The sequence below is a fragment of the Hibiscus syriacus genome, unplaced genomic scaffold (assembly GCF_006381635.1).
Source record: "Hibiscus syriacus cultivar Baekdansim isolate YM2019G1 unplaced genomic scaffold, ASM638163v2 tig00111840_pilon, whole genome shotgun sequence".
Lineage (NCBI taxonomy): Eukaryota > Viridiplantae > Streptophyta > Magnoliopsida > Malvales > Malvaceae > Hibiscus > Hibiscus syriacus.
The window spans coordinates 87,515-110,283 of NW_024063195.1; the positions used below are offsets into that span (position 1 = coordinate 87,515).

The window sequence follows — 22,769 nt, forward strand, 5'->3', positions numbered from 1 at the left end:
TTTGTGCCACCTCAGTCGAAATGATGTTATTTCAGGAAATATTAGTCAAATGATGTTAGATAAGAAATATTAAGGTCAAATGGTGTCAGTTATATCAAATCGCCAGTAAAAATGATGTTAATCCCTCTCTCTTCTTTTTCTTTTTAGGGGAATAGGGTTGCTAGAATCCGATTTATTTTATTTCTTTTTTTATTATATTCCATTTATTTTATATTTTATATATAAACCTTATATTATATTTATCATAATTTCTACATTAACATAACACGTCTAAATTTCTCCATTAAAATCCACTAATTTATAACATATTTATCTTTTACCTATATTTTAATTTAGTTCTTAAATTTTTAATTATTACTTTTAAGTTTTCAGTTCAGTCTTAAACCGAATCATTATTTTATCATAGGAATTTGATTGATTTTAGACACATTTACCAAAGGCTCAATAAAATTATTTATTTCTTGAAAATAATTTTCAATAATCAAATTCGAAAAATATGGTACAAGGTTTTAAGATGTTATATATGACTCCCATTAGGGGCATCTGTCATACTAAAATTGGGGATAAACAGATTCAGTTTTGATTTTTGTAAGAGGTGGATATGAATAGGGTGTTAAAGGGACCCTATGGTTTTTTAATTTCCATTTACTTTTAGTGCACAAGCTTCAACCAGAGGTATATATGACATCCATTGTGTGTATCACAATTTTGATGTCTCTTTTTAATCCTATAACTAAGACCTCTATTTCAAGAGCATTGGCGAGAAATTCAGCAGGATTAGTTATTGTAGCATTGTCCTTACCTTCTTTATGGAATTGGCGATGCCTTTGTTGTAGAAGCCCGGGCTTGTGAGCAAGTTGTCACCTACGCGACTGACCTAGGGTTCTGATCGATCCAAGTGGAGGGTGATTCTCTCTCGATGATTAAGAAGTTTTCTTTCCCTGCAACGGATAAATCTATTCTCACTCTGATTATCCGAGATATCAAGTCAAAATTCGGAATGTTTGAAAGAATGTCTTTTCTTTTCTTGGAAGACAAGCTTGTTCGGAGATCCTCGAAGCTTCTTGGAACTCCAAACACGTCTCAAAGCTTCACTCTCTTTCGTTGGCTATAACTAGTACACGCATCAGCTTCTAAGAAGAAATCTCCTAGTTTCTGGCATATCTTTAGCTTCTCCTTTTTTGTCCTCAAGATTGTAGGATATTATATTTTGTGGGGCTTGAAATGACTATAATTGCTAATACTAAAAACCAGCATTTTTCACCTTTTATTGCAAATAAGAACCCACGTACAGGTTTAATGGACCTGTAATCGATGAGTTTACAAAGAATTACAACTATAAGATTCTTATATCAGTGCCATATGGAAACGTTGATTTACAATTATACAGCTTTCCATCATATACTTAGGACTACCTATAGATAAATTTTTTGACAGGTATGCGCCCTTAAATCCATTAAAGCAACGGATCCGACCAAATCAGATGGCAAAACCAACTGACTCGAGGTATTTGTACTTCTAAGCTTCCGGTATTGGAGGAAGTTGTACCTGATACATGAGGAGTTGCATGGTAAATGTATCAACTAATGCAATAACAGTAAACATGAACATAAAGAAACTCAATGCAGAGACTAAGAAGTTACTGAAATTACCTCTGAAAACCGCAAATGGCCGTGATGAACATTAGAAGATCTAACAATGGTTTCCCACTTGAGATCATTGGACGGGGCTGTGTGGGCCTGAGTTTCAGTATAGTTACATGTACCAAGAGAAGACCATGAGGGTGTATTTTTCAACAAAACAGCCGGTAAAGTGCGCTTTAACCAAGATTCTGATGGAGCTTTTGGTAAAGGTAGGGCAAGTGGAAGTTTTAAGTTGCTGCCACTAGAACTTCCTCTGTTACTTAATTTGATTTGCGGGTGGCTTTCCGAATCAACTTTTCTATGCTCAGCTGCTTTTGAGTGTGTAAATGTTTTAGGGTCTTGTATGCGCTCTTGTTGGCTTAACTCAAAGTTCACTGGGCGTTCCATATCATTCTTCTCTTTGTGAGTAACACCTAGGCATGTCAATTTACCAGAATGCTGAATCAAAGCTTGATCCCTTCTGGTACCGTCCGATGTGTCCATTTGCAAGTAAGGAACATGTTTTTCAAGAGAATATGGATCCACAGACTCCATGATCTTATTCTGCACTGCTGCATTCTCATCAACAACATAATTCAAGTGCTTGGAATCCTTTACTGAAGAATTCTCCTCCATTTCCTCAGGATTAACTGGGATCTCTAAATCATCCTTCATGCATTGAGTTAGTGCTGTTTCTTCTGGAAAACATGAGTTGGATGATATTACCCTGTGCACAGAATCTACATATAGAGTTTTCTCAACAGGGCTTGCCGAACCTGATTCCTGGCCTATACTCTCACTTGCCAGCAATTCTTGAAAATTCTTCCTTTCTTTTTTAAGCGGATCAATGCTACTAACCCTGTAATTCTTAGCTTTTTCAGGAATACCAAGAAACCCTTTTTCTTGATGTACCAACAGGGAAATTTGACTAGGAGTCGATGATACATTGTTATCCTGCAAATGCCTAAAAAGAGGTGCTCCACCAGGATTCTGGCAATCACTTCTATATATATTCTTGCTAGATCCACTCCCTAGATTATTCTTAACCTCAGTAACCTCCTCTGTTTGAGCAATACCGGTTAAGCCTTTCTTGCCAGCAGCCTCAGCATGCTATGAAAAAGGAAATGAAACCAATATTTAATTTACAGAAGAAAAGCAAAATAAAAGGTTAGATTTAGACAATCCCATTAGGAGAAAAGATCATAGGTACCTCATTTTCATTTTCACAGCAAGGTTGCAAATATGAAAATTTAGCTTCTCGCCTACGAACAGAGTATGCAGGTTTCACTGGTTTTTGAGCCTGAATTTTCATCCCTGGTATTGGGTTGAAAAGGCAGAAGGAATTTTTAAGCAAGAACTGAGGAAATAAGCCACAGACATTTCCTGAATAGTTATCAGACTGGCTATAGCAATCATCTTCAGTTTCTTCCAACCAATCATCTTGTGTGTAATGTGGGAACTTCTTTGGACTGGACGCACAATGTGGTTGCTGCTTATCCACTGTTACCAGCTCCTTTATCTGTCTAGGTGGCTCCCGTACTATAGGTTGTTTCCTAGTAGCATACGGAGGTGTTTCTGATGCTACAGCTTTTGCCGCAGGCAGAAAACGGCCCATCATGAAATCCCGAGTTTGTGGATCTGATGAGAAGATTCCAGATGGTTTCATATCTGAACCGTCCAACTCACTCAGACCACTAACACTACAGTTCAAGAAGAATGACTCTGACCGTGAAAGTGCATCAAGTGCATCCATATATGCCTCACAACTATCCTTTGAGCCAGAGCTCTCTGTCTCCTCCATTTCTCCATTTTCAGACTCATGTTTAGTTTCATTGAGAGCCAATGATGAAACATTTTGAGAATTGGAAGGGACAATTTCTCTTTGGTATGGTGCAAAAGTTTTAGCATCAGACACTTTTATTGAAGGCTGCTGCTTATCATTCAAAGCCCTCCCAGGTGGAAGCTTTGGAGCAATGGGAGGCTTGTCAAGAGTATGAGCTTGTTTATTTTTTCCTTCCTTTGGTCGACCTGGGGTTTTCTCCCATACAAAAGGAACTGTTCCAGGGTTCCTAATTGGACCTGATTTCAGCTCAGATTTATAAATGGGCAGACTGGGTATTTTGTTGAGTGAATTATCAATTTTCTTGTTGACCTCAGATTCAGAACCTGCAACCTGAGATGTGAAGCGTCTCACGGAAAGAAGTGGCCGGTTAAAGTCAAGTTGCTTGTCTTCCATCAAATTCTTCAGCGAAATAATCTGTGCATCCAAAATTAATGAATCAAATCAAATTAAGGAACATAAGAGGAACAACATATATATGATCATTCAATTTTGCACTTTATCCCGAGCTCAACAAAATCAGTGATTTGTTCTAATCTAAAAGACCAATAAGTTGCATCTTGCTTCCATTGAAGCTACTAACAAGGTCTATATGCTATGTAACCAGATTAAGGCAAACATAGGATACATACAAGTATGTGTTTCCACAGGTATCTTCAATTTTCCTAAGTTTTTCCATACATCCAGAGGATTGTAAGATGTCTGAATGTGTCTCGAACACATCTTGAATGCAAGTATTGTAGGAAAAGAAATGAAAATTACAGTTCTAAATTATCATAATCCTGTTCACAAATTCTTCAATCTAACAGAATCCAATCGACTGTTTTAGATCATGTTTAGTTTTTATTTATTTTCGCAGTTTTTCCCAGAACCCCGAATAGACAAATTGCTGAAGATGTAGGAATACTGAAGTTTTAATCTAAAACAAGAACAAATCCACAGTTAAAACAACAGCTAAATAACGCACATTGGAGTGGCAGCATCTTATTATCAGCAAATCCAGAATCAACAACTTAGAATTCAAACAAAATAATCACAGTAGACCAGCGAGGGAAAAAAACAAGTTACCTTTTCATTTTCCAGAACATAATCAAATTCAGAAACATTTAAAAAGGAAAAACTAACAAGTACCGATTTCTGATTCAGATTTCTTACTGAAGCAAAATTTATGAAGAAATCAGCATCCCCTATGATTTGAAACGGAAAGAAACGAAAACAACAATACAAAATCAATAACAACAAATACAGATCTTTCCCTTGTTCATTCAAATTTAATTCTTGTTTACCAAGTAGCTGAGATGAAATCCCAACACCCACCGACCCGAGCATTAACAAAGAATAATTGAGGAGCAGAAACAATTGAAGAAAGTACCTTTTGAAGTATGAAGGAAAATTTGCAGAAAGATGACAGAAACACAACCTAGCCCCAGTTCCTTTATTGGAAAAAAAAACACTTGAAATGAGCTGCCTAATCAATGCATAAATTAAGTAGAAGAGAAAGAGAAAAGAATCAATGCTTATTATAATCAGATATAATAAAACAGAATATTTACATATATTAATGAAAAGAAAGAGAAAGAATAAAGAACAGAGAAGAGGAGAATAAATTGAAATTGAAATATTGCATTTAACACTGCCAGCTTTTACCCGCCACTCAATTACTGTTAAAAACGTTGTTTTGAATCATATATCGTCAAGATATAAAACACTATCTGTGCTCATTTTTATAATTTTGTTCACGGTAAATTACATATTTAGTCATTTAATTATTTTTGTAATTTTATTTTGATCATCTAACTGTTTTTTTTTACAATCATAACTAAAGTTACATTTTGGTCAACCGTGGTTAAAAAACAAATTAAATTTTTGATGCGATATTTTTTATTTTTCAAGAATGATATGACATTATCTTATGATGATACATCAATATCACCGTTAATATTTCAACAGTGGATAACTAAAACATAATTTTAATTATGATTTTGAAAACAAAAGAGTTGGACGACTAAAACGAAACTGTAAAAATAATTAGATGAGTAAGTATGTAATTTACCCTTTTTAAAATTGAATTGAATATAAATTATCAAGTCAGAAAAAAATATAATTAAGTATAGAGAAAAACATCCTACTACGCCAATTTCTTCTTGCTTTTATTTGAAAGGAATCTTATTATTGTTACTAATAAGAATTTATAGAATATATTTTGTCAATACATAAAAAAATATAATAATTAATAATGATTATGAGATAAACTTTTTCAATGTCTTAAATAGAAAATAAAATAAAATAAAATTTCCATATAAATTACCATTTATGACAAATAATTAGGTGAAAGTTGTAAGTTATGAGTAAGAAGATCATGTGAGGAAGGATATAATATTAATTACAAGTTGTTTAGGAGTCTCATTTCCCACTGCCCATTGGGAACTGTAAAACGTGTGAACGGATATTTTCTGTCGAAGCTACAACCGACGCCCCGTTTTTGGCTCTTCTCTCCGTTCTCGAACGAGCGAACATATGATATCACAATGCCAACTATTTCTACTTTGCTTACAATGATCACCTTCATAAATCAATCGTCTATAATTAACATTTAATAATCATTGTTGTTATCTATAATTAACATTTAATAATCTTTCACATGGTATTATTCATTCACGATTCTAACGTAGCTGTCTTTACCATGTATACATATTATCATTCATTTATGGTCGTACTCAATTGATATATGTTACTTCTCTACTCCTCAAATTCGTTTTCTGATTTCACATATGGGAACCTTTGATTTAGTAAAATTTAATATTAAAATAATTATATTTTAGGTGATTTAATCTTACACCGAAAATAATTGACGATGACTCTCATTTTTATTCGTTTTAAAATCTGTTGGATTTAAGAATCGTTCCAACAAAGATTTTTTTAAAAAAAAATCTATGTTGATATTTTCTTTAAAATATAAATATTTCAAAAAATTATATCCATAAGATGTTATTCAATTTAACAGACATAGATATTGAATAAGAAAAAGCCAATAAAATGTAAAATCTACAAACTATCTAAAAGATATATAAAAACCACTTTATAAAATATTTTCTCTAGGTTTCTTTAATTTAATTTTCTCTCTCAATATTTTTGTATCGTCTTCTTCTTTTCTTTTGTTTTTTGTTTAGCCGACGATAATATCATTTTTAATATTAATTATTGGTCGTTGGTGATTATTATTTTTCTTTTCATTTTTCATATTATGTTTTTATTTTTTTTTCTTGAGTTTTTTCACTTTTAAATAAAAATCTATGTCCTTGTGAAAGGTTTTTCTGCTATTGTGGCACGTTTTTTATGATTTTCGGTAAGTTTTTTACATACTTTTCTGTCGTGTTGGTGCTTCCACAAAGATCCTCACGACATTTGTTTTCTGATTAACTTGCCAGTGCTCACATATTGTCAGATTCACTCTTTTTTAAATGGTCGTTTGCCGATATAATTAGAATTGTGTAGCAAAGCAGTCTGTCGAATTGTTTGGTTCGCTCACCACTCCTTTATTACATCATAAAGCATCTCGTTCAACAGAGACAATGAGTTTTATGAAGGTTACTTGATTGTTATGATATTTGAAAGGTTTCAATCTCTTCGTATCTTTGAGTTTGATATTTTTATTGTCTCTAATTTTCTTTTTAGATATGTTATAATTTTGATTCATTTATTTTTATTAATGAATTTCATTGTAATTGTTAAAAGATATATAAAAACCAAAGAATGTGCAACACGTGGCCACTAGTGCATAATTAAGATTTAATGCAAAATTTTGCACCAACAAAATTTTCTATCGAAAAGATGGATGAGGAAAATAATATTTAAGTCAAAATATAATTTAGAAAACTGCACTAACATTATTAGGATTAGAATTAAATTGGCATAATATTTAAAATTGAGAATTATTTTTCCAAAAATAATATTAAATTAAACTTATAATCGAGTGATTAGTTTGTAATATTTTGAACTTAAATATCCCAATTAGAAACATACCTATCGTTGGATGAGTAAATAAGTAACATATATTGTTTACTTATTCTCACTCTTAGAGGTGAACAAAACTTAACTCGACTCAAAAAAATTATATTTTTAATTTTGAGTTATTTGAGTCGAGTTATTTAAATCAACTCGAATTATTGAATCAATTTTCAAGTTCGAGTCGAGTTGAAATTTAAAAATTCTGAGTCACTCAAAAAATTGAAAATTTGGGTAAGTATTTTGACAATTTTACGATTTAGTCTATGATTTTCTTATTTCTTCTGTAACATCCTCAAACCGATACGGGTGACCCGATCTGATCTAATGTGTCTCATTAGGGCCACCGGACCAACCCACAGTAAAAATAGTAGAAAGTAAATTTTTGTTGAACCATTTTAAATTGTAAAATAATTTATAAATAAATTGTACAAGTTTAGAAAACATTTATATATTAAAAACAATATGAAAATAAGTTACGACCTTCAATAAACATACAAAATGTGACCTACATGCCCCTTAATTACGCATGCACCATACTTTACAAGCAACGCTGAAGGAACTCTCATTACTGATGTTGATATTGTTCATGGTCAATTTCTTTAACATGAAATGGTGAATAATAGAGTGAGCTTTGGGAAAGCTTAGTTATACAAACTACTAGATGAAAAATGACAAACATATATATGGTGCAACATGAAAATTTCCTTAGTTATCCAGGCATATACATTATACAGTTCCTAGTGATGAGTTAAGATTCCACTAATTAAATCTTCAGGTAATAGTTAGGAAGCTTACAGTTCAGAGGAAACATTTTGAGAGACAGATTTATAAGATGGAGTTGTAGAGTCTAGTGTGTTCCAACAAAACCAAAAATAGTAGTTTATTTCAGTAAAACCAACTTTTAAAGGCATATTAATATCCTCCACCCAAACACTCCATGTACAGTTCCCCATAACTGTATCCATAAGGACTTACCCTAGGCTCATTGGGCATAAGAGCCAACCTAAGAGAGTACCTTGAGGCCTTAGAGCCTACCCAAGAGAGTACCTTGGGGCCTAAGAGCCTACCTAAGGGTCACTTTAGCTCTGTAAGAAATTACTATCTTGATCAAAGCTAAACCTTAGAACTCTAGAATTCTACCCAGACAGTACCCAATAAAAATAAGATCATATAAATAGTAAACAATAAGTAGTAATATCATAGATAAGGAGTCAGATATATTGTATATCAAAAAACAAAGATTAAAGATCGAGTTTTATTTCAAATATCAGATTCATACTTTTTATAATAAGAGGAAACAATTTTGTGCATAGGGAACACACTAGAGGATCCATATATTTTCGGAGGCACCTGGTAGTTATCATGAATAGAAAGCATGGAACTTACGTAAATTGATTGAATTTCAAGAACGATGTCCCTATTAAAAGGGTTCAATTATTAACGGATCTAATAATACATTCAGAAATTGATGCTTCCGGATCATTTAGGATTTCAGGTGCATAAAAAAATATTCGAGAACCATACATCAGAATTATTTAAGACTCAGATATAATAAGAGTGTTTTCATTAGTCAGTCCATTAGGGGTATTTTAGGCATTACGAATATTCAAGATTTAGGATTTTGAGTCAAATCAAACAGATCTCAACATTATTCATAGTAACTTAATCCAATAAGGGTAAAACGAGGATTTACAATATTCAAGATTTAGGATTTTGAGTCAAATCAAACAGATCTCAACATCGCGATACTCACCAATCATTCAGACTGATATCCTTCAGAATATTCACTTTTTAACATTGACTACACTAGTTGAACTAATCACCATTGAACGAATATTGAGGGGACGAACATGTATTTCAATGATATTATTTATTTCTGTGTTATAACAGTATCCAGAATGATTGGCGTGCCTGGGTCGTTCTCCAAAACCTTTAAGGCAATACGACATTTAGGTTTATTGGTGTTTCCAGAGTTTATCCAACATCATCCACTTATTTGTATGTTATGAGGATATTTAGGTCATTTCAGTACTCAAGGTTAACCTAGTCATTTCGGAGCTCCAAAGTATTTTGGTCATTTTAAACAATTCGAATACATACAATATTTTACAATAAATTTGTCTTCAAATATTTATTTTGAAATAAAAAATATCTGAGTATGTAGCTATCTCAAAGGCTAGGAATCAATTATAAAAAATTTCAATAAGATCATGGATTTAATCTACGAATTCGTAGTTCTATCAAGACAAGAATAAATTCTTAGATCGTTTCCACTATCAGGGGAGATCCATGTCTCTTTTCCATTTTCAAGGTATTTTAGTCATTTCATCTAATTTTGTCATATGCATTACTTCTAGTAAATTAGTCCTCATGTGTTTATTCAAGAATCAAAATTCTAAGTCCTTTTCCATCTCAAAGGTCATAATTAATTATCAAGGTTTTCTAGGCAAAACAACCTTTGACAAGTGAAATAATAGTTTTATTAGGTCATGTATAGCTTTTAGGGTTATTCCAATTTTAGGGACAATTCTTTTCTTTTTACATCATAAAGGTATTTTCATAATTTCTTATCCAAGTATTTTTGTCGTCTAACATTTAACGAAATAATCAAAATTTATGAATCCCGAGGTAATTGATTTACCGATTAATCATTAAACTTGGTTTTATTTCTTATCGGTCTTCCGATTTCTTATGCAGTTGAGTTTTATTGAGTTTACTAACTTTTTCCCGTATTTAGTTTGAGTCAACAATAATTAACTACACCCAATTGACCAATAATAGTTATTTCATGCAATAACCAATACCAACAAGTTTAGTAAAGTATGCAACAAAGTTATAATGTATTACCTCGATTTCCAAGCCATATCGGCCAATCAATTAAACTCCATTCGATCGCTCTCGCACTTGAATTCGATGTCCCATAATATCTTGGAGATATGACAAAATGAATTGTATCAAAAACGAATCTTAAACATGATATTTAAATCAAATTGGGAGAAAAAAAATAAAAAACAACTTATCATATTCGAATTTGGCAAAACAGACTTTGGATTCGAACTAGAGACGTCGAAAAATATAAAATAAGATTTTTTTTGAAAATTTTGACTTTTTGGTCAAAGACAACGCTAGTTAAAAGGTCAAAGTCAAAGTCAACGGGTTTGGTTAACGTTAACGTTAATAGCTAGGTCAACGTCGATGGGTTAGACCAGTTTGGGTTGAATCGGGGGCTTACCACAGCGGTGATCGACGAAGGTAGCGATGGTGAAGCGACCTACTAATTCGTTTCTGATCGGAATAGCTCATGAAACTTGATGGTGAGGGCGATGTGACTAACAAACACCAGAATCAACCTCAAACGTCAAAATATAGTGGCGAGAAAAAGGTTTTCTAACAAAGCTTTCAAATGCTTTCTCACGACGGATGGCGGCGGTTCACGACCAGAGGGATACTGGGATTGGATTGAACAGGGGTGGCGATACTTATGGAATCAACGGTGATGATCACCGACGGAGATCGAATGTGGGTTTTACAAACGATCTCTTGTCGTTTCGCGACCATCGACGGATGATTCGGGTGCTTGGTGATCGAGGTTGAGGTCATGGGTTGATGTCGGTACTGAAAGAGGTGGTGGTGAGCACTACGGATGATTAGATAGATTGAACAAAGATGACTCAATTTTAAGGAGAAATGGAGTTTTCTGGAATCTTTTTATTACACAGGGAAAAGGATGATCTAAGTGCAAGGGAAACTATGGGTTTTTTTTATCTAACTTAAGTATGTTTAAGAATATTATTGTATTAAATCCCATTGTCAACAATAGCTTAGTCTAAATGGCTAAGACTTAGGCTTAACTACTAAAGGACGTTGTTCAATACCTTACAACCACATATTATTTCTATTTTTTCACATTTCCAAAGTCAAAATTCTAAGGGTAAACTCCGATTCAAGTCCTTGAACTTGATTAAGGCTTAAGGAATAAACTCATCCTTTCGAAAACTATTAGTTTGGTTTCTCAAAATTAGTTCATTAGCAACAACAACAATAAAACCCTATTCCCATATGCAATGGGGTAAGGGGGAGATAGGGTAGTAGGCTGCCCCCAACGCCAGGTTAAGAGCAGCTTCTATGGAAGGCCTCCGGCAATCAGAAAATTAAAAATAAAAATAAAATGCAATGTAATGTAATGCATGCATAAATAAATACACAGTTGAACAGTCTTCATATGCGAATCTGTAATGGGAAGTAATCCCTGCAAATAAATCCCTGCGTAAAAATCTCTACATATAGACAGAAACTTAAGACCCACCTAAATTTAAAAAGAGGAAACATGAAGAGAATGATACACAGAAGTCAATGATAGCAAGCTACGAGAAGGAATAAAGTTAAACGGGTTAAAACCTAAACTAAGGCAATAATACTCCGCTACCCTAGTTCTAAGCCTTCATAAATTCCAATGACAGAAACGTATAAAAAGTAGAAATTATGGAAATTACTACAAAGGCATTCAAAGAAGATAGAGATGATACACCCAATGGATGTGACCCGCACTACTCGGCTACCCTGGTCTTAAGTCTCCATACTTTCCTATCAGAGGTCATGTCCTCGGAAAGGGCTAAATCCTTTAAATCAGATCTCAAGCAGTCTTCCCACTTATACCTTGGTCGTACTCTCCTTTTGGCACCGTCGACTGTAATCTACTCTACCCTTCTGACCGCATCCGACGGTTGTCACCTAAGGATATGCCCAAACAACCGTAGTGTTCCCTCCCTCAATTTTTCTGATACAGGCACCACCCCCAAGTACATTCTAATAGCAGGGTTTGGTGTCATGTCCCACAGAGTCATACTACATGCCCATCGAAGCATTCTCATTTTTTACGGCCTCCATCCTCCTTACATGATCCTTCTTGATTGCCCAACATTCTGATCCATACAGCAGCGCTGGTCTTATTGTCATTCTATAAAATTTTCCCTTAAGTTTTAGAGGCACCTTTTTGTCACACAAAACTCCAGTAGCAACCCTCCATTTTAGCCATCCCGTTTTTATACGGTGTGTAACGTCATCATCAACACCCCCATCTTTATGTATCATAGACCCTAGGTACTTGAAACAATCCTTTGAGGGGAGAACGTGTCCTTCTATGCATACTTCTACATCTTCATCGTTTTAGTTCCCATTAAAGTTTGAACATAAATACTTTGTCTTTTCAATATTGATCCTTAGACCTTTTTCTTCTAGAGCAGTCTTCCAGGTAGCCAGTCTACTATTTAGCTCGGTTTTTGTTTCAGCAACAAGGAAAATGTCGTCAGTAAAAAGCATATACCATGGAACACCGTCTGGTGTCACACAATAGATGTCATCCATAATCAATGCAAAGATGTAAGGGCTAAGAGCTGACCCCTGTTGGAGTTCGATTTCCACCAGGAATGCCTTGGTATCGCCAACTGTAGTCCTGACGTATGTAGTAGATCTATAGTACATATCACTAATCGCCCGGATATAAGCAGTTGGGATCTGTCTCATTTCCAAGGTCTTCCAGATCGTATCTCGGGGAATGCTATCATACGCCTTCTCAAGGTCAATGAACGCCATGTAAAGATCTCTATTTTTTTCCCTATATTTCTCCATAAGCCGTTGAAGTAGATGAATCGCCTCCGTAGTAGACCTGTCTGGCATAAAGCCAAATTGGTTTTCCGAAACCCTAGTAACCTATCTCAACCTAGCCTCTATCACCCTTTCCCATAGCTTCATGGTATGGCTGAGTAGTTTAATACCTCTGTAGTTGCCACAACGTTGGGGATCTCCTTTATTCTTATAGATTGATATCACCGTAGACTCTCTCCACTCCTCTGGCATCTTGACAGTCTCTAAAATAATATTAAAGATATTGGTCAACCACTTAACTCCCTCTTCTCCTAGGGCCAACCACACAGTGATAGGAATTTGATCTGGACCAACAAATTTATCCCTCCCCATCTTTCTAAGAGCCATTTTGACTTCCTCAAACCCAATCCTACTTATAGGGTAGTCATTGGCCGTAGTATGATGGAAGGCTAACCCACCAACGATATTATCTCTACAGGGAGAGGCACCATCATTAAATAAGCTAAAAAAATAACTACCCCAAACCCTCTTAATATCATGATCTTTCACTAAAAGAACACCATTATTGTCCTTAAAAAACCTAATGCTACCTAGATCCTTTTTCGTATTCTCCCTAGATTTTGCTAGCCTGAAGATGTCGTTTTGTCATTCCTTGGTGTCTAATCTCTTGTACATTTCCTCATATGCCTTATCCTTTGCTTTAGCCACCATTTTCTTGGCTTCCCGCTTTGCCTCCTTATATCTTTGTTTAGCTCTCGATCTTTCTTCGACGTCATTGCATTGTAGATACTCCTTGAAGCAAGTTTGCTTTGTCTTCACCTTAGTTTGGACTTCGTCGTTCCACCACCACGATTCTTTATGCTCTTTGACCTTACCTGTCGACAACCCAAGGGTATTTTTTCCCACCTCTTTGATGGAATTTGCCATATTTTTCCATAACATATCTGCATTATTTGAGTTTGTAGTTCCAAAACCTGTATTAGACAAAACCTTACTCCTAAAGTCATTAGCTGTCGCTCCTTGTAAGTTATTCCAAAGGATCCTAGGTTTACCAAGTTTAGCCCTCCTATGAATGCTCCGCCCGTGCCGTACGCGGAACACCAAAACCAACAATCTGTGTTGTGATGAACATGCCTCTTCAGGGAACACCTTACAGTCAATGCAAGCCCATCGAACCCGATTTCGAACCAGGCGTTTCCAAGGTCTTCCAGATTGTATCTCGGGGAACGCTATCATACGCCTTTTCAAGGTCAATGAACGCCATGTAAAGATCTCTATTTTTTCCCTATATTTCTCCATAAGCCGTCGAAGTAGATGAATCACCTCCGTAGTAGACCTGTCTGGCATAAAGCCAAATTGGTTTTCCGAAACCCTAGTAACCTGTCTCAACCTAGCCTCTATCACCCTTTCCCATAGCTTCATGGTATGGCTGAGTAGTTTAATACCTCTGTAGTTGCCACAACGTTGGGGATCTCCTTTATTCTTATAGATTGATATCACCGTAGACTCTTTCCACTCCTCTGGTATCTTGATAGTCTCTAAAATAATATTAAAGATTTTGGTCAACCACTTAACTCCCTCTTCTCTTAGGGCCAACCACACAGTGATAGGAATTTGATCTGGACCGACAGATTTATCCCTCCCCATCTTTCTAAGAGCCATTTTGACTTACTCAAACCCAATCCTACTTATAGGGCAGTCATTGGCCGTAGTATGATGGACGGCTAACCCACCAACGATATTATCTCTACAGGGAGAGGCGCCGTCATTAAATAAGCCAAAAAAGTAACTACCCCAAACCCTTTTAATCTCATGATCTTTCACTAAAAGAACACCATTGTTGTCCTTAATAAACCTAATGATACCTAGATCCCTTTTCTTATTCTCCCTAGATTTTGCTAGCCTGAAGATGCCGTTTTGTCATTCCTTGGTGTCTAATCTCTTATACATTTCCTCGTATGCCTTATCCTTTGCTTTAACCACCATTTTCTTGGCTTCCCGTTTTGCCTCCTTATATCTTTGTTTAGCTCTCGATCTTTCTTCGAAGTCATTGCATTGTAGATACTCCTTGAAGCAAGTTTGCTTTATCTTCACCTTAGTTTGGACTTCGTCGTTCCACCACCACGATTCTTTATGCTCTTTGACCTTACCTGTCGACAACCCAAGGGTATTTTTTCCCACCTCTTTGATGGAATTTGCCATATTTTTCCATAACATATCTGCATTATTTGAGTTTGTAGTTCCAAAACCTGTATTAGACAAAACCTTACTCCTAAAGTCATTAGTTGTCACTCCTTGTAAGTTATTCCAAAGGATCCTAGGTTTACCAAGTTTAGCCCTCCTATGAATGCTCCGCCCTTGCCGTACGCGGAACACCAAAACCAAAAATCTGTGTTGTGATGCACATGCTTCTTCAGGGAACACCTTACAGTCAATGCAAGCCCATCGAACCCGATTTCGAACCAGGATGTAGTCGATTTGGGTACAATGTCCCCCACTATGGAACGTAATCAAGTTCACGTCTCTCTTGTTAAAGAAGGAGTTAGTGACCACCATATCGTGTACAGTAGCAAATTCAAGCAGCGTACGTCATTTCTCGTTCCTACTACCAAAACCCCCATGAACACTGTCATGCCCGTCAGTTGCACTACCTATATGGCCATTGAAGTCTCCCTTATGAAAACTCTTTAGTCCTCCGGAATGCTCCTAAGTACATCATCTAGCTAATCCCAGAAACAACATTTTCCCCCTCCCCTAGGCCAACATGTGGGGCGTACACTGAAAGGACATTCACCACTTCCGCTTCTATAATAACCTTAATCATCATGATCCTATCCCGGTATCTACAAACTTCAACTACATTTTCCTTAAGCCTAGAGGATACCAAGATACCCACCCCATTTATAGCGTTATCTACGCTTGAATACCACAACTTGTACCCATTGCACTCTCGGGCGCGAGCCCCTTTCCACCTAGTCTCTTGAATACATGCAAAATCTATTTTCCTATTACTAAGTACGTCGGTCAGCTCCAGCAGCCTAGCATTTAATGTGCCTACATTTAACGAACAAACTCTAAGTCTAGTCTCCTTGACACCACTCTATCGAGCCCTCCCCCTATACGCCATATGTGATCTAAAAGAATGACATGACCTCAAGTAATCATCTATAGCCGAAGCTATGAGGAACAATGAAAAAGGAATCCAAAGAAGACAGAAGTTGCACCAATAAAACGCTAGAGAATTAAGGGGTACTAAGAAGCCTAGTTAGTTACTTAATAGGATTTTAAGACAAATTAACACTATCTTACTTAACTTAAGGCCAACAGCTAGAAACCAATGATTGGATTTATATCTTACTTAAAAATCGATAATGATATAAGATACTAGGAGTCTAGGACAATGAAAAATTACAGATAATAAATAGTTCAATGTAAAATTCTAAAGAATCTAAAAGAAAGCTGGCAATTTTTTTTAAAGAATAAACGAAGAACTATGCTAATTGGCTCTTTTCCTTTGTCTGAAAAAAAAATTGTGACGAGGATTGGACACTCGATCTTTTATTTTATTAGACAAACTTAAGTAAATTTATAGCTTATAAAACACAGATCTACACACTACTACCACTTAGATCCACAAAAACAAACGAGAAAATACAAAATAAAAATGCAACCAAAAATAATAAAAAGTGGTTTCAGCTCAATATTAACACCAGGTAATTTCTCACCAGAAAGAAAGAAAAAAAGCAATTAAAGATATGTATCTCTGATTCAATGCTACAACCAAGTTACAACTTACAGAAATCAGAAACAGTTAGAGAAAAAAAGCAGAGCAGAAACTTGAAGAAACGGAAGCATAAAAGCGAAAAAAAAATCAACGATGTAACCGTTGGAAAAATAGATTTGAATAGTATCTACAACGGTTTCCAGTACTTAACAAAATGAAGCTTTGAAGGATCTTGAAGAACCACACATATCTCAAAAGAAGAGAAAATACCTTATTTATTTGTGTTAGGTACCTTCTAAGAAAATTCAAAACCAACCCAGCTTGGATTCTTCACGGCCAGTCCAGAAAACAGTATCAAAAGAAGGAACGTTGATCGAGCAAGAATTAGTGCAAAGTTGAAATCCAAAGCCAGACAACAGATCTGCAATTCTTTCCACGGGAGAAGCTTAAGAAGAAACAAGGTAGAAAACTCCTAACGGTAATAAATCTAAATAGATGAAGATGGTCGCAGTAACCACACATCCAGTCTTTATTAGCAAATTATTATAAACTAAAATTCTTCATTTTGTGTATGTTTTTATCAAATTTGAATAAGATGATACTAAATCATCATAGAATATCTATGTACTTTTAATTCTTATTTTATAACAAATTTTATATTTTTTAATTTAGTTCCTCAACTTTACATGATTTCTTTATTTTTTTTCAATTCATCCTAAGTCTATTTTGACTAAATTTGAAATACATGCTCCACTACCACTATGAAACACCCATGTAACTTTGATTCCTATTTTTTTATTAAAATTTATTATTTTTCAATTTAATCCATTAATTTTATAATTTACTCAATTTGACCGTTTAACTATAATTGTTTGCAAATTATTTCTTCTCATCTATTTCTTGATTTCTTTATACTCTTGTTAATATTAACCATCAAAATGCCTTATTTAAAACATAATATTATAAATATATTTATAATTTTAGATTAAACATTTGAATATGTTTTATTAAATAATATTATAATGTGAAAAAAATATGAATATATATATATATATATATTATCTTATATGATTAAAAAGATTGATAAACTGAAACTAGTCCATATCATAACACTCACTACAAGAAAATATACCTTTAATGACACACGCTAATTTATGACTTACAAAAAATGTGTGTCATTAAAAAAATGTCATGTTTTTTTAAAATCTGAACGATTTATGACCTACAATAATGTGTGTCATATTTAATAGTCATAATAATTTTTTTTTGTAAAAACACGGAGTACAGTTTTAATAATGTGTCATCTTTAAAAGTAGTATTTTAATTTTTCCCCTCTATTATTTTCATCTTTTCCCGCTCCTTCCCTCACGTCGCTTGCTTCCCCATTTTTCTCTTTTTCCCTTTTTCTCTTTGCAACCTCCCACTGGTTTGGCCATTCACCGCAGATGAGGGAGTCAAAATTCAAGGGTTTCCACATGTATTCCTCGTTCTCTATTCCAATATTTGGGGTTTTGTTGATTTCTATTTTGTCTAAAAATATTGAAAGTAAAGAAACTGCAAGATCGTCTTCTAAAGTTGTTGAACGTTGTGTTGATAGTATTTCATGTGCTGGTAGAGACGGTGATGGAAATATAGATTTTAGTTATTGTAACAAGGATTTAGACTGTAATAGTTCATCTCATAGTTCAGTGTCAGTTTGTAGTTTAGGATCCGGAAAGGTGCCCTCTTCCCAGAAGCTAAACTTGTCAGTTCCTTCTATGAAGGACGAAGGTTCTGGTGGTAGTTCAACTATGATCCAAATTTAATCTTCACATTCTGGAAGCAGCAAGAGTGTCGTTGGAGGCAGATCCGAGATTTCTCCCAAAATCTATCCCAAGTTAGAAGAAGATACTGAGGGCAGTAGCGAGAACCCACTGGATAAAAATGGTGAGTTTTATGTTATTAATGCTATTGATCAGTTATTGTATACGAGAAATACTTCGGAAAGTTTCTGAAGGTGATTGGCTCTGTGAAGAATGCAAGCTGGTTGAGGAAACTGAAAACAAAAAGCAAGGTTATTTTTCAAACAGAGAATAAAAATGACAACCAGACAAGATCATGTGCTGACATCCTTTTGCGATTGAATTTTCAAGGTTTGGATGCTGAGGGGAAAATGGAAAATAAACTTATCTCAAGTACACCTATCTTAAGTAAGAGACATATTGGAAATCTAGAGGGTGCTTCAGCTCCAAAAAGGCAGGTTGTTAATGGATCACCAAGATCATTGAGCCCCAACGGAGTATCTTCTTTGTCTCGAGAGAGTTCATTTAAGAACTTAGACAAGGGGAAAGTGAGGCCATCACCACAAATTTCTCTTGGCAACCATTCTGGTAATGATATGCAGGAAGTTGTACGCTCTCTGACTTCTGGTCCACAGCTGTAAACACCAAAGGGTAAGTAAATTAATTTTGTTATATTATCTAAAATTTTCCCTATGTTAATTTTAACATTGGCATACTGTTCTCATTGTTATAGGGAGCTTATTGAAATGCAGTTCATTTAATACCTTAAATTCCAATTCTAAGGTGAAACTTGTGATGAGGTTGTTGTTCATAAACGAGAAAGTGCTAGAGAACATGCACCACTTTATAGCGAGGAACCTGCTAGAATGATGGGCAAAGATTATGGTTTTTATTGAGGTCATATTGTGCTAACAACCCTTTTAAATCCCTCGTATGCTGAAATGCCAGATCTATTAGTGAATACAGAATTGGTAGTTATAACTCTGGGCCTGAGAGAGGTTTAGAAGTGAGGTTTCATTTTAACCAAGGTTTAGGATGACTTAGTCCTGAAAAAATAGTTTCCTTGCTATATTTGTTTTGATTTAGTCATCTCTAATATTGCTTTTTAATATCACTTATTAATAACTGTATACTGGAATAGTTGCTTATATTACCTGCTTCTTGAATGCGTATTGTCAATAATTTTCAAAGTACTACAAGTGTTCCACCTGCCTCAAACTCAAGACTTTCACCGCTACCTCTGGAACCTACCGGTTTCAGTTGTGACCATGGGGAAACAATTGATATTCCTCTTGATACAGCTTCAGGAGGATCACATAATCAGGTTGGTAAAGAAATGTCTCTAAATTTCATTTACATTATTTGGTTAAGCCTTGAATCTCACTTTCCTGGTTTACTGTTTAAATGTAGGATTTAAACAAGAAAGTCCAGGCTAAGGAAGCAGAACTGAAAAGGTGGGAACAGGCATGTTGTATAATAGATTTTACAACATTGAATTCATTTGTGATCTACTGAATCATAGATTTACTTTTTCTCTCTCTCATTTTTCTTCCAAAGATGTATCATCGACCTATTTAGAATTTGATGTAATGAAAGCAAAAATTTATCTCAATAATCCAGTATCCTAGTATCATAAAATACTGTTAGGATACTTTATCAGGTTGTTGGTGGAATATCATGTGTTTCTTGATCTATTTTAGTGTACTAAGTCATTCGGATGGTTTTAAGCCGCAAGTTCACATTTTTGCACATTTATTTCTCAAATAAATAGCATGAAAGATCATAGCATCCCTACAATTTCATTGGTCATCAGCTTACTCCTTGTAGGAAGTGAGGCAGAAAGAAGAGGCAGTGACAAGAGGTACCTTTCATTTTCCTTTATTTAACTAGTCTCAGTGATCACATTTCATTTTGTTCTCAGCTTCAGTATTTGGTCTAGATTACTCTATACATTTTTGCAAAATTTTTGACCTTATTTTATTTCTTTTTATGGTCAAAACTTCATTTCTATCATGAACTACAATTTCACTTCTCTGCTTTGCAGCTGGAATTGTTGTGGAAGAGAAAAATTGGCCACCATTTTTTCTAATCATTCATCATGATATTGCCAGTGAAATTCCAATTCATCTACAAAGATTGCAATATGTTGCATTTTTGACATTTTTTAGGCATGTAAGTTTTTCCTATATTTTCCTTTTTAGGATTCTATGCATGGTACATCTAGGTATCATGCCTTCATTTGTACCGTGCTAAATTGCATTGGGTAATTTTTTGTACCATGCTTTTATTTTGTTAACTCTTTAGTTGAAAATGGCTTTGGTGTAAAGCCATGGACTGGAGACAATTCAGTGATTGATGGTGATTCTATGCATGATTGGTTCTATGCCTTCTGTGGAACATCATAGCCGTTACTACAACATGGATCAAAGGAGAAGGTTAATTTAGTTATATTCTTCCATGTCTTGTTTTCCTTATTATTGTTTAGGTGTTAAGATCTGGTTTTTGTCTATCATCTATTTTGTAGCAGGAGTACCAAGAGCCTATGTATTCCGGTATCGCCTACAGTTATCGAAACATTATATGCTTCTAAACCTTATAGACAACTATTGTTAAAGATGGTAGCTAAATTTAGGTGCACTAACGACTTCTAAACTTTTGCAGACAACATCTGAAACAAAGTTGAAGGTTGAACTAGTCTTTGGTTGATCAAACTTTTGTCCTCCCAAATTGCACAAGGCAGAGTTTGCAGTTCTGGTATGACTGGTTTTTCCTTTCACTATTGGTGTTTTCCCTTTAGTCCAAATCATCTAGTTCATCAGTTGTGTTGATATTTGATTCTCAAGGATATTGTGTGGTCCCTTTGTTTCTAGCACAAGAAGTGGGAAAATCATTAGGCATTGACCTGGGCATAACTGAGACACATAACCTTAGTTTCTGTTGTACTTTAGTAAATGTTTTGTGCAGCAATTACATTTTTGCCGATTGCACTGCTTGCTCATATGTACTACGTATATCATAACCCCCCGCGCTTTCTTTAGTTTTTTTTTCTGTTGGTATGCTATAGTCTGAACTATAGTTGTAGGTTAACAATTAGCATTAGAGACCTCAACAACCCTCCTCTCCTCTCCCCCTGGATATTCTTGATGATTCTATGTAAGAGTAGTAGTTAAAAACATTATGTTGTTTTATTTGATATGAGGTAGCTTTTCAGTTTTCTCTATATATCAGTATGGCATTTCTTTTTTGTGCTTTGTTTGCACTAATCTTGCCACGCCATCTTCATGGTAAGTTGGGATTGTAGATGTTTGATATAGGACCGATGTTAATATTTCATATGGTGATGTGTTCTGCAAATTGCTTACATGATATGGAGCTTATTATGTACTGGTTGTGCAAAATTTTGACATCTTTGTTTTATTTTGCTTACCATTTGTTGATATTGTTTTTGCATATTCTAAGCATCCTCATTTTTTTTGTTGTCAATACAGGTTTGACAACACTGCCTATTTGCACATATCTGTGACTTTTATCCAGATGCTCAAAGCTCTAAGTATGTGGAAACAAAGTGCATTATTATATATATATATATAATGGTTATATGTTCTTTCTCAATGTCGTATTTTCTTTGTTTTATTTGACTAATCATTTATTGTAAACTATTTGTAGTGTGAATATATTGTATACAAATGTATTGCTTATATATAATATGATATATATATTTAGTATTACGAGGCATTAAATGTGATTTAGTTTGATTATTTGTCAATCTACAATATATATAAATATATATATATAATTCACGAAATACAATCACGACACACGAATGTGTGTCATTTTCATTTATGACGGGGGCTTCAATGACACGCAATGTAAGTCATAAATGCGTGTCATAAATTTATGACACACAAATGTGTGTCATCTTCATTTATGACGGGGGCCTCAATGACGCGCAATGTAAGTCATAAATGCGCGTCATAAATTTATGACGCACAGTTGCGCGTCATCTTAAATTTATGTCGGTGGCTTCAACGACAGGAAAATGTGTGTCATCTGCACCCATAGATGACGCGCAATGCACGTCATTAAAGGGGTTTTTTCTACTAGTGACTATACATAATTACAATGAAATTTATATAAAAATTTAAAAACTGAACTCAACTTGAATTTAACAAATTCAATTTGATTCTAAA

The 22,769-nt window shown here is 34.7% G+C and overlaps 1 protein-coding gene and 1 pseudogene across 1 annotated transcript; one reads left to right on the top strand and one right to left on the bottom strand.

Moving 5' to 3' along the window:
• Positions 1-1,419: 1,419 nt before the first annotated feature.
• On the bottom strand, positions 1,420-4,929 carry LOC120171951. The gene is made up of 4 exons (XM_039179542.1): positions 4,831-4,929; positions 2,833-3,877; positions 1,653-2,732; positions 1,420-1,548 (listed from the first exon to the last, which is right to left on the bottom strand). Exons 2-4 carry the CDS (start codon positions 3,856-3,858, stop codon positions 1,519-1,521), a joined length of 2,136 nt encoding a protein of 711 aa, XP_039035473.1. The 5' UTR covers positions 3,859-3,877; positions 4,831-4,929; the 3' UTR covers positions 1,420-1,518.
• A 14,815-nt stretch (positions 4,930-19,744) lies between these two features.
• LOC120171962 lies at positions 19,745-21,285 on the top strand (annotated as a pseudogene).
• The last annotated feature ends 1,484 nt before the right edge of the window (positions 21,286-22,769 follow it).